Raw genomic sequence first — 11,862 nt, forward strand, 5'->3', positions numbered from 1 at the left:
TGATTTTAAACAAATACCAAAACAGAGACTAGACACCACTTTTTGTTATACTGTTGCAAGATCAACTTATTAATCATCGGGTATGTCATCCAAAATAAGTGACTTGAAATGTCAGTATATTTCCACGACATTCTCAAAGTTTACAGGGAATCAGTTAATGGATTTAAATCATCAACCAGACACATACAAACACAAATAATCACATTACAGGGCCTTTCTGTTCTAATAGGAAAGGAAAGCTACAATCTTTTATCAAATGGCAAGCACAAGATGTGTGATATCCAATGGGCTCCGCAACTCATCCCCAAAGATTCACTCCTGCAGATTGATTCAGACAGTTAGACAAAGCTACACAGAAAACTATTTCAATTAATCTACAAAATAATTTGAATATTTAAACTGCAGTCCAACGAACGTTAATGCACACCATTACTTCAATTAACAGGAGAATAATTTGTTAGTAATAAAAATGCTGAAGAGGCAATAGCCAACATTATCTCAGAAGTCTGAATTCATGTCATATGAGATGCTATTTCTCCAAGTAGGTTCTCCCTGAAGCAGGGACTTGGATACACAGCACATCCATTTTGCAGACAGGATCATCACTGAAAGAAGAGTACTTGAAATTTGAAGTAAACTCTAACCAAAATGAAGAAACATGAGAGTTGGCATGCCAAAAAAGAGTAAGCTCGAAGAGGAAAAGAGTAGATGCAAAATTGTCAATAAAGCATTTTTTCCCCGCAATGCCTCAGATACATGATTTTGATGTCATGTACTCATGTTATTCACTGCTTCCTCAAGTAGGTTCTCCCTTAAACAGGGACTTGAGTCCACAGGACATCCATTTTGCAGACAAAATCATCATTGGCAGCCAAATTTCACAAAGTACATGTTATTTCGCTGAGTTCCAGTAAAAGGAAGAACATCTCAGTAATATGACTTGGGCAGTAAAAAGGGCAAAGAGCGCTAAGCACCCTCCAAATCAGTCATAAAGAACAACTCCCATGCAGTATGCATGCAAATAACATAGAAAAATCTGGCTTGTTTTCAAAACCTCAGGAAATGCCCATGCATCTCATTTGAATGTAGGACCCCAAGTAGGTTCTCCCTGAAACAGGGACTTGGAAGTTATCTACACCTCGAGTTTTGGACAATTCATCATTGGTACATGCAAGTATTTAAAATGAATGCATTCCACTAATTAAGAAACAAACAAAAACAACACAACAAAGAAAAAAGCTGAACAGAACACAGAACTAAATACAAATCACCTCAGAGTATGCCCAGAAATCTCATTTGAATGTAGGACTCCAAGTAGGTTCTCCCTGACAAGCAGGAACTTGGAGCTATCTACATCTCACACATCGGGCAAATCATCATAGGACTAGCAATGAAAACATGCTATGAATACATGGATCTACATTCTCAAAATTTTGGAAAATACACCATCACAAAGCTCAATAAAAGCTCAAATATCTCATTCCAATGTAGGACCCCAAGTAGGTTCTCCTTGAAATTAAGAGACTTGGAGTGATCTAGACCTAATTTACAGGGCAATTCATCATTGGATTGAAGCAAATCAAATACACTGAACATATCACTACAACAAACAATAGTAGGTTACTGACAAAGTGATGTTGTCTATCAAACTACAATTACGTAACAGTGATTGACAGACATTAACGATAATATACCAGAAGTTAAACATCATCTGAGAACAAGCAACTAGAGCCAATTTAGTGAGTGATTTTAGAAGCAATACCATAAGAACAGTAAGCTTCCATGTTAAACTCACAAGTAACTCTGTGCCTCCATGACTGGGCTTCCTTGAGAGTGAACAATCTCAAGAAACCAAAGGTGAGGAGAGGCACAATTACTTCGTTCTACACCGAAACTAAAAATTCCACTTACCAGCCTAATCACAGCAGGAACCACTAACCAGGTGCTAGTAGATGGCAGTAAAACAAAACCTAACAAAGGAAAAGCTCACCCCATGTCAAGTGTTAGCCTTCTTATCCGGCGAATTAGAAGACTGCGGAGAAGAACCAGCCGCCGCCGAAGGTGCGTCGTGGGAGCAGCATCCACCGGGGCCGTGGTGGTGGTGGTGGTGATGGTGGTGGTGGTGCTTCTTAGGCTGCGGCTGCCGCAGAGGCTTGCGCATATCGAACGCGTCCTCCCCGTCGGCGTAGTACTTGGCCTCGATGTCGTGGATCTGGTACCCGAGGGTGGAGGTGTAGAGGTTGAAGGCGGCGCGGTTGGACCGGCGCACGTGGAGGGAGACGTACTCGGCGCCGAAGACCTGGTCCATGGCGGCCTGTGCGGCGGACATGAGCTTGGTGGCGAGCCCCAGCTTGCGGTGGGAGCGGAGGACGGCGAGGGAGGTGATGTGGCCGTGGCAGGGCTCCGAGGGGTCCTCCTCCATCTTGGCGAGCACGTAGCCGACGATGCGGCCGCCGTAGTCCTCTGCGACGAAGAGGAGCTGCGGCCACGAGAGCATGTGGTAGAGGTAGTACTTCATCTGGTAATTCTCCGGCAGGCACATCAGGTTGCACGCCTGCATCGCGAGCAGGTCGTCGATGGTCGCCTGCCGGATGCACACCATCTTGTCCGCCGCCGAATTCTCCCCTCTACTATCTCGGATGCGGTGGATTTGGGGTTCTCCGGCGAGAAGTGGTGATGGTGATTCTGACGGCGGCGGGCGTTTGGCCTGTATTAATAAAGGGAGGATCGGGGGAGGCCTTGACCTAACCCTAGAAGGAAACGGGCCGAAACAGGCATGTGGGCCGACGGAGTGTTTCTTATGGGCCGGCCTATGAGCAACTACTCCCCGTGGAGGCAAACTGAAACTGATAGTACATACTAATAAAAAAAACGAGAGTTTTTTTCAGAAGAAAGCACAAAAACTTTGAAGATCTGAATTCGAATTCAAAAAAACGAAGAAATCACTAACATGAGAAAAATGATGGGAACCTGAAACTGTGGTACATATACATGACAGCACAAAAACCTTGGCGATCTGAATTTAAATGCAACAAACGAAGACATCACAAACATGAGTCGTTTCCTCTGCCGCTGGTGCATAACAGAAGGAATGCAGACATGGAAGGCGTCAAACTTTTTTTTACAATTATTAGAGGTAGGGGTGTAAAGAGCTTTATTTTTTAGATTTATTCCTTTTAAGGTGTCTTAGATCTTGTATTTGTATAAGCCACCAACATTTTTTTATATTTGTTAGAAGTAGGGGTGGTAAAGAGTTTTACTTTTTGAGATTTACTCCTTTTAAGGTGACTTAGATCTTGTATTTGCGTAAATCACCAACGTGGACCATTGGATCCCGTTGAGGATTGATATGTGTGTTTTGTTAATTTTTAGCCTAGATAACTTAGGGGCTGGCTCTAAAAGGACCGAACTCTAATCTTATATAATTTTAAGTTAAAAAAATTAAGACCGCGAAGAGAGCATTAGAGTCATGACCCATTAACAGAGGGCGTCAAACATTGATGAACACAGTTCGTACCCTTACAAAAGCTTTCCACAACAATGCGCGGCAAATTGTGCTTACCCATCAAACTACCCTGAAGCCTTTAGGAACAAGTAGTGCGTGTGTGCATGGTGAGTTGGTGATATCTTGTGTTTCCCTAGTTCTAATTCAAAACAGGCAAAATTAACTCAATGGTAGTATCAGAAAAGAGGCAAAAACTTAAGAACTTAGCAACAATACATTAGCAACAAAAGGGTCAACATTTTAAGTTGCACAATGAAAAATACAACTTCATCAGCAACGGGTAAATAATACATGAGATTGGAGTTCTTTTCCACTGGAACAGATGGTTCTGAGGGTGCTTGAGAGCACGGTTCTAAATAATCAACCAGTGCAAGCTTATGCCCCATCGGCGAGGAAAGGGTTCGCGATCTCATCGGTTCCATCAGTTGGTGAGACCAGCATCACAGCCGTGCCCCTGCACACCTGCAAGGAACAGAACAGAGCGTATAATGTTCAGATCAGCAGTTCTAAAGCCCATGAAAAAGCAACATCACATATACCAAAAGTAATTTATTTAGCAGTGTCCTGAAAATTGCGTAGTTTCTTACTTCTATTCAGGTAACAACAGGATGACTACTAAAATACTAGTTCCTGAGCCTACTTTCCACTTATTCTTAAAAGCATTCATTGCTAACTAAATGGGTACAAGCTTGCAAGAAGATTAACAACAAAACACTTCAACATCAGCAACATGGACCCACAGCTCCCGGATAACATCAGTCAAATAATAGAAAAATGACTGACAGCACATGTTAAATTTAATCTGTCAGAAAAGAATACTTACAATGAGGCCAAGCTGTCTGGTTTTCCCAGATAGCTTCAATGGGTCATCTTGCTCTACAAAAGAAAATGAATAGATTATGGATCATTCCATTCAGCGCTACAAAAAGAACTTTAACAGTATTCCATCTGGGTAAATAGCATATGAGCTGCAGAAATGAGGCACTATGACCCAGTTCTTTGCAGAATATAGAATCCAATGCTTCATTCAGTCTTTAACACTTAGTTGAGTGCTAATGAACAGTAATCTCATCCCCAGCCAAATTTTAACTAAACTATTAGATAGCAAATGCTAGCTGCCAAAAATTATCGAGGCAACAATGTTGTAAAATTGTGTCCTAAGTCCTAACTCTAGCAAATTTCAATGAGCGAAACAAGATGTTATACAACAAAACCAAAGGAATCAGACAGTACCTCTTTCGTACTCCACTGCTTCATCTAGCACTAAGTTGAGTAGCTGGTCGTATCCTTTTAAAGTTCCTGTCACTGGACACATGAATATGGTGGCAGGTAAGCATATATAGAAAAAAAAAGCCCAGAAAAGGTACACAAGGGTCCATGTTTGAAATCACTAAAGGAGCTTACACATTCTCCAGCAACTAGCACAAGAGGATAAGCCTATTGTGTATATAAGATGCTTACAACATAAAAGGAAGTTGTAAGTCAAGAGATTGTGCAAATGATTTGCAGTAAACATTTCAGATTGTAGTGCACTTGTAGCACACAAAATTATGACAACAATCCTAATTAATATAGACTATCTACTTTATCCTTTTCGTGTTCTATAAATACATGTGCGCAGAAACCCAGTTGGAGAGCAAGCACACATTATGTTTTAGAGTGAATTTCACAAAACCTAAGTTTTCTGGCCCAGGTGTCTCAAAACCCTAGGTTTTAACATGCAACACTAACCCCAGGTTTTGTGGTTCACTGAGCACAAGTCCAACAAAAATAGTTTATTATATGACTATTGGTTTAAACAAATGCCAGGGTTATGTGACAGATTTTGTGAACTTCACCCGATAACTTGCTTAAAACGACTGCACAGCAGCACAAGTTAACACAAACACCAAGCGCAGGAACATATCACAAGCTGGATAGGGAGACTATCCATACGATTCCACTTTAACTGTGTTCAATAGATACATCCTCCTCATGGAGAAGGCGCAAATTTGGGGCACGAAATTGTTCAGACAATTAGAGGAGGAGGGGGAAGTAAAATCAACCTTGCCGGCCGCCGGTGAGCTTCACCTGGACGCCCTTGTCGACGAACTTCGCCAGGTCGAGTGCAGTCTCCTTGCGCCCCGCCTGATCAGAAAGCAAACAAACAGCACCACTCAACCTCGCATCACGAGCCAGCCGCCACACGAATCTAAAACAAACGAACTACTACGCGCACGAAAAGGGAAGTGCATGCTTAGTTCATTACCATCTTGACACTAGCACGCGGCGGAATCCTTCGCGCGGCTCCTCCTACCTTCGCCCGAGAGCCTCAAATCGCCGTGGGATTTGAGCGGATTTTTACCCTAGAAATCGATGCGGCCGCCGCAGCTGTGGAACTCGCGAAAAAGACGAGAAAGCTGTGGGGGTTTTGCCCTTCTGCTCAGGAGAGGAGAGGATGGGGAAAGTCGTAGCTCACACGGCCCATGTAAACTTGCATAGGCATGCGGCCCAACCCATAACTTTTTAGGGTCCTATATCCGTTTCCGTTTCCTCTAAAGCGTATTTCTCAGTTCATGCTTTTCATCTGCCCTTGGCTCTGTCTCCGTAAGACTTCGAGGGAACCGAGCGAGGACGGAGGGCGTCACCAGGGGGACAGGCTTGGACTTCCCGCCAGTGCCGGGCGCCGCGGTCTCCTCGCCAGGGCGTCGGCTACTGGCCGCTGGACGGACAGGTAATTTCTTCTCCGTCTCTCGAGTCCGATAACCTCGCGTTTCCGTGTTTCGCGGGGGGCTTTCTGAGTGGCGGCGCGCAGCCGCATGCGTGAAGAGTGGTTTTTGAATTTGTTCGTGTTGGGTGGGGGGTCAATGTTCTTGCTCACGGCACCTGTTCGACGAAATGCCTGCACCCCTCCGACTCTTGCTCCCTTTTGCTGTATTATTAATTCATTTGTAATGTAACTTGCGCAACCGTTGGTTTTTGCAGTGACACCGCGTTTTTTTGCAGAAGGGATTGATCAGGTCGACTAGTTGAATTCGAGTCCAATGTCTGAACCAGCACACCCGATGTGAGTTCTCTTGCTCATTAGGTGAATAGGTGCCAGACTGCCAATCATGGAACTTGTTGTCTGGTCCTGTGGATTACTGCTGCGCACTGCATGGCTTGTTGGGTTGTTCCAAGTACTTGTTTTGTGGAATGAACTAAATTGTTGCCATTTAAGCAATTAAGCCATTGGCATAGTTGTTCCAAAGTGTCCAATGATGTTGCAGGGAAGGGGGAGGGGATATCAACACGCTCAGGGTACTTGTGGCGACTGACTGCCATCTAGGCTACATGGAGAAAGATGAGATACGCAGGTTCGATTCATTTCAAGCATTTGAGGAGATTTGCTCATTGGCAGATCAAAATAAGGTTTGTAGGAATGATATTTCTGCTAGTACCACTTGTTTTCCCAGCTCTTGTGAGCTCACGGATTGTTTATGTTTTATACGAAACTGAATTCCAGGTAGATTTTATACTTCTTGGTGGTGATCTATTCCATGAGAACAAGCCGTCACGCTCAACTTTGGTGAAAACTATTGAGATCTTGCGGCGCTACTGCCTAAATGACCAACCAGTGAAGTTCCAGGTTGTCAGTGACCAGACAGTCAATTTCCCAAACAGGTGAGCACATGGATGTTATTGCTTGATCAATACTTTGATAGTCAATTTATGCAAGTTCAAGACAACTTCACCATAAAACTCTTATGGAGAAGTTGATCACTTTTTTTTGAAAGATTTAGTTGATCACTTTTTCCTGAGATTCATTTGTCTGATATATGATTTATGAGGACTTCTGGAAAGATGTGTAGATATGCACATGTGCTTATCCCATTTCGTTACAAGAAATTTTCTGCTGTATTTTCAGATTTGGACAAGTAAATTATGAAGACCCAAATTTCAATGTTGGCCTGCCTGTTTTCACTATCCATGGAAATCATGATGACCCAGCTGGAGTGGTATGACATTGTTTTGTTACCCTCTAATATGGACATTTTTTTTGTACCCTCTGAACTGTGTGTATTTTTACTGAAATTATGTGTATGATGGGATGCCAGCTTTCTTTGAAACAGTTATGCTTCTTGTTGTAGGACAATCTCTCAGCCATCGATATTCTTTCGGCTTGCAATCTTGTAAATTATTTTGGAAAGATGGACCTTGGTGGCTCTGGCGTTGGCCAAATAGCAGTCTATCCTGTACTCATAAAAAAGGTGCGCTACTTCAGCTCCAGGGAATGACTTATGTTTAATATGCTAACTTCATTGCTTTTCTATTATTTCAGGGCATAACGTCGGTTGCACTTTATGGTCTAGGCAACATTAGGGATGAACGACTAAATAGAATGTTTCAGGTGCCTTTCCATCATTTTCTTATGACCTTGAAATAACTTCTTGCCAGTTGAACAAGAAGACTTTTTTGGTATTGCAAGCATTTACATGCCGCCGTTCTCTTATTATTTGTATCATGTTTTGTTTTTGAATACTTCAGACACCTCATTCAGTACAGTGGATGCGGCCTGGAACTCAAGATGGAGACTCAGTATCTGACTGGTTCAATATATTGGTTCTTCATCAGAACAGGTGTGCATAGCAAGTTAATACAACGAAGGATTTATTTTGTTCATTTGGTCCTACATCCTGCTTCCTGAAAATCAAATTTTCACTGAAACTCACATAGGATAAAGACAAACCCTAAAAGTGCCATCAACGAGCATTTCTTACCACGTTTTCTGGACTTTGTTGTATGGGGCCATGAGCATGAATGCCTTGTTGATCCTCAGGTAACAGCTTCGGGATTTTGGTTTTTTACATTTCATGATTGAAGGGAAACTAACTGTGTGTTTGTCTTCTAATATACTATGTATAGGAGGTCCCTGGGATGGGTTTCCACATCACTCAACCAGGCTCATCAGTTGCGACCTCCCTGATAGATGGTGAAGCAAAACCAAAGCATGTTCTTTTGTTAGAAATCAAGGTCTTCTTTCGAAACAGAACTCTTTTATTCATGTTGAATGTGTTGTTTGTAGTTTTTCATTCCTTATATGTTTCGTAAATAGGGAAATCAGTATAGGCCAACCAAAATACCTCTGAGATCTGTCAGACCTTTTGAATATGCCGAGGTATGTCTTTCTCGTATTTCATGCTTCTTATATTAGTAGTGAATCTTACAGTTAAAATTTGTAGGTTGTGCTAAAAGATGAAGCAGATGTTGACCCCAACGATCAGGCCTCTGTGCTTGAACACTTGGATAAAATTGTGAGTGCTTGTATCCGTTCTGATTTAGATCTTCTCAAGTTTCTTAATACACATTAAAGAGTAGTCTGCTTGTTATTTTCTCTAATCTGCCCATATGTGTTGTCAAATGTAAGTGGATTTTCCTGGGTTTTCGTATTATTGAATTGCTTCAGGTGAAAAATTTGATTGAGAAGAATAGCCAACCAACGGCCAGCAGATCAGAGTCCAAACTTCCATTAATTAGAATTAAGGTGATAAAACACAATGCATAATTGGGTGCAAAGTGATCAAGAAAGAAAAAGTATATGACAATGCTCATATTGTTTTGCAGGTCGATTACTCCGGGTTTTCAACAATAAACCCACAACGCTTTGGTCAGAAATATGTAGGAAAGGTACCTAAATCACTAATTTGGTACTACTGAAGTGTCCTGTCTCAATCTTACTTGGCTGAACTTGTTTGATGATTTTGCAAGGTGGCAAACCCTCAAGATATTCTCATTTTTACAAAATCTGCAAAGAAGCGTCAGACTGCAGGAGGTATTTCTTTATATTTTGAGAGAAACAGTGCATCTGATATCTTTTTTATATTGAGAGAAAAAAAGCTACAAATGACCCGTTTATTTTCTTAATGATTTCTTTTTTTAATTATGTCTATCTTGTAGACCATATTGATGATTCTGAGAAACTTCGTCCTGAGGAACTAAACCAACAAACTATTGAAGCTTTGGTTGCGGAGAGCAACTTGGTACTTATGAATTATGATGCTGCACATACTTTGGCTCTGTCTTCGAGGATGGAATAATGTTGGAATCAATTTAATGCTTACTGATCCCTCTAGTTGTGCAAACTAAAAGCAAACATTTTATCTTCTTAATAATCCCCACACGAATTAGGTGTAGAAATGTTTTCTGTTATTGCAGCATATCAATTCTCTTTCATTTGGAATATAATTTTAATCCTAGAAAAATGGCTCTGGCTCGGGCTAGGAGCCGCGCGGGTAGGCATGAATAAACCCCTAGTCATTATTTGATGAAAAACATGTCTGTTCAGGTCCTCCCGCAATGTACGACATATTCTGGGTTACTGGGTACATACCTCATTCATGATGTGCTGTAAAGAGTATTTCATTTTATGTGGTTTCCATTTTTTTGTGAATCCATTGGCTAATTTTCACCTTCTCTTTGTTTTCTGCAGTCGTTATATGTACTTAAAATATAAGCTTTATAATGGCACACATTTCTTCTTGTTTTCAGAAAATGGAGATTCTTCCGGTGGATGACTTGGACATTGCTTTGCATGATTTTGTGAATAAGGATGACAAGATGGCATTTTATTCATGTTTGCAGCGAAATCTTGAGGAAACCAGGGTATAGTTCCCTAGGATTGTGAGGTGTTAGCTTTTAGTTCTGGATGCCAGAGAAGAATCATGCATCTAATCTACAAATCATGATAACAATTTTGCAGAATAAGTTGAGTACTGAAGCAGATCAATCTAAAATCGAGGAAGAAGATATAATAGTCAAAATTAGTGAGTGCATGCAGGTATTTAAGCTTTCTGCAGTTGTACTATAGTTATCCAATAATATTCTGGCTCAGAAGGGTTAACAAGTCCCAATCTAAAATCTAGGACCGTGTAAAGGAAAGGTCCCTTCTCTCCAAGGAAAGCGCACGGTTCACATCGAGCTCTCAAAACTTGGTTGTTATTATCTTTGAGCATTAAAATTTCTTTTTCTTTATGTAATATTTTATTTCCTAGAAAGCTTATAATGCTTATGATACTCATCTAGGATACTGGAGGCAAATCTGTTGCAGCTCAAAGCAGCCTGAACTCCTTCAGTGATGATGAAGACACCAGGGAGATGCTTCTTGGTGCAAGATCAACTGATGTTGGAAGAAAATCATCTGGATTTACTAGACCTTCCAAAGATAGTACTGATGTTGCTAAACGTGGGGCTCCCAAAAGGGGCAGGGGAAGAGGCACAAGCTCAATGAAGCAGACCACTCTTAGTTTCAGTCAGACGAGGTTGGTTATTCTAACCATTAGTCAGTTATCATCTTTCTTTCTAGCTTTCAACCTTTGAAATTCAATAGAATTTTGTATTACTACGGAGAATGTAGTTATTCAGCCATGACCAAATAGAATAGCCATCCCAAGCCTAATTTTGCAGGTGCCCTGATTTTCAGGCTGTACCCAAGTTAGATTGCTCTTTTTTTTTGTGTGTGTGTTGGGGGGGGGGGGGGGGGGGCTACCTTCATTGCTAAATTTACTAACGTACCATCCATTTGCAGGTCAAGTGCTGTTATCCGCAGTGAGGAGGTGGCATCCTCCTCAGAGGAAGAAGCAGATGCAAATGAAGTGGTTGAAAATTCAGTATGTCTATTTACTCAATTTTTGTTGGTGCAGGTGCATGTAGATATTTTGGACTGCTTTATTTTCCTGCCAAATGATCTCATCATCTTCTTTTATTATCTAATGCTCACAGGAAGAGGAGAGTGCGCAACAAGTTGGGCGTAAAAGAGCAGCTCCTAGAGGCAGAGGAAGAGGTCGAGGTTCTACTGCGAAGAGGGGGAGAAAAACAGATATTGCTTCTATCCAAAGTATGATGAGCAAAGATGATGATGATTCAGAAGATGAGCCGCCCAAGAAAGCTCCTCCTCGGGTGAGTGAACACTTCAGTATTCTCAGTTCGCATACTGTAGCTATCTCCATTGTCATGCAAAATTTTGTGTATTTTAAAGAAAACATGTTACGTGAAATGAGTTGATTTATTGAAACAAAATTGTTTTGCAGCCCACCAGGAACTATGGAGCTGTCAAGAGGAGATGATCTTTAGGAAGTTCTTGGCTTCTTGCCGTTGAGAATATAGGCTAGAGGTTTTTGAGTTTTCTTAGAAGAGCCGGCTAGCTTGCATCAACATGGACGATGGTTTGTTTTGCCGGTGAACTAACTGTACCTCGTCACACTCGAGTGTAACGGAATTATACATGCTTGTAGATGCTAAATCCCAACCATTGGATTATACATGTCACACATGAATTTTGACCAGGGATGTTGGGTGTTCTTGCCTGCGTGTATGCATTCCGTAATCCATCAATGTTAAGA

At 41.5% G+C, this 11,862-nt stretch overlaps 3 protein-coding genes and 2 non-coding genes across 6 annotated transcripts; 1 reads left to right on the forward strand and 4 right to left on the reverse strand.

The window, feature by feature from the left end:
* Window positions 1–69: 69 nt before the first annotated feature.
* LOC120682952 (N-terminal acetyltransferase A complex catalytic subunit NAA10-like) lies at window positions 70–2,704 on the reverse strand. The gene is made up of 2 exons (XM_039964960.1): window positions 1,991–2,704; window positions 70–318 (listed from the first exon to the last, which is right to left on the reverse strand). The coding sequence occupies exon 1, from the start codon at window positions 2,600–2,602 to the stop codon at window positions 1,997–1,999; it is 606 nt and encodes a 201-aa protein (XP_039820894.1). The 5' UTR covers window positions 2,603–2,704; the 3' UTR covers window positions 70–318; window positions 1,991–1,996.
* LOC120684151 lies at window positions 1,053–1,166 on the reverse strand. Its single transcript, XR_005679131.1, has one exon. It is a non-coding gene; the product is annotated as a small nucleolar RNA Z278 (small nucleolar RNA).
* LOC120684150 lies at window positions 1,270–1,384 on the reverse strand. Its single transcript, XR_005679130.1, has one exon. It is a non-coding gene; the product is annotated as a small nucleolar RNA Z278 (small nucleolar RNA).
* A 996-nt stretch (window positions 2,705–3,700) lies between the features above and the next one.
* On the reverse strand, window positions 3,701–5,979 carry LOC120682954 (sm-like protein LSM7). Its single transcript, XM_039964961.1, has 5 exons — window positions 5,754–5,979; window positions 5,551–5,632; window positions 4,739–4,810; window positions 4,329–4,381; window positions 3,701–3,967 (listed from the first exon to the last, which is right to left on the reverse strand). Exons 1-5 carry the CDS (start codon window positions 5,754–5,756, stop codon window positions 3,881–3,883), a joined length of 297 nt encoding a protein of 98 aa, XP_039820895.1. The 5' UTR covers window positions 5,757–5,979; the 3' UTR covers window positions 3,701–3,880.
* Window positions 5,980–6,074: 95 nt separating this feature from the next.
* LOC120682949 (double-strand break repair protein MRE11) lies at window positions 6,075–11,822 on the forward strand. 2 transcript variants are annotated; one of them, XM_039964957.1, is made up of 23 exons: window positions 6,075–6,218; window positions 6,470–6,551; window positions 6,754–6,895; window positions 6,990–7,147; window positions 7,392–7,482; window positions 7,615–7,734; window positions 7,806–7,874; window positions 8,012–8,103; window positions 8,201–8,303; window positions 8,390–8,497; window positions 8,580–8,642; window positions 8,707–8,778; window positions 8,931–9,008; window positions 9,089–9,151; window positions 9,233–9,296; window positions 9,422–9,504; window positions 10,013–10,126; window positions 10,224–10,301; window positions 10,387–10,455; window positions 10,547–10,782; window positions 11,049–11,130; window positions 11,243–11,419; window positions 11,551–11,822. In XM_039964957.1, the coding sequence occupies exons 2-23, from the start codon at window positions 6,529–6,531 to the stop codon at window positions 11,584–11,586; spliced, it is 2,121 nt and encodes a 706-aa protein (XP_039820891.1). In that variant the 5' UTR covers window positions 6,075–6,218; window positions 6,470–6,528; the 3' UTR covers window positions 11,587–11,822. The 2 variants fall into 2 exon arrangements, with proteins under 2 accessions (XP_039820891.1, XP_039820890.1); XM_039964956.1 differs by having other exon boundaries at window positions 6,491–6,551.
* Window positions 11,823–11,862: the final 40 nt, after the last annotated feature.

This window comes from Panicum virgatum, chromosome 7N (assembly GCF_016808335.1).
Source record: "Panicum virgatum strain AP13 chromosome 7N, P.virgatum_v5, whole genome shotgun sequence".
NCBI classification, from domain to species: Eukaryota; Viridiplantae; Streptophyta; class Magnoliopsida; order Poales; family Poaceae; genus Panicum; species Panicum virgatum.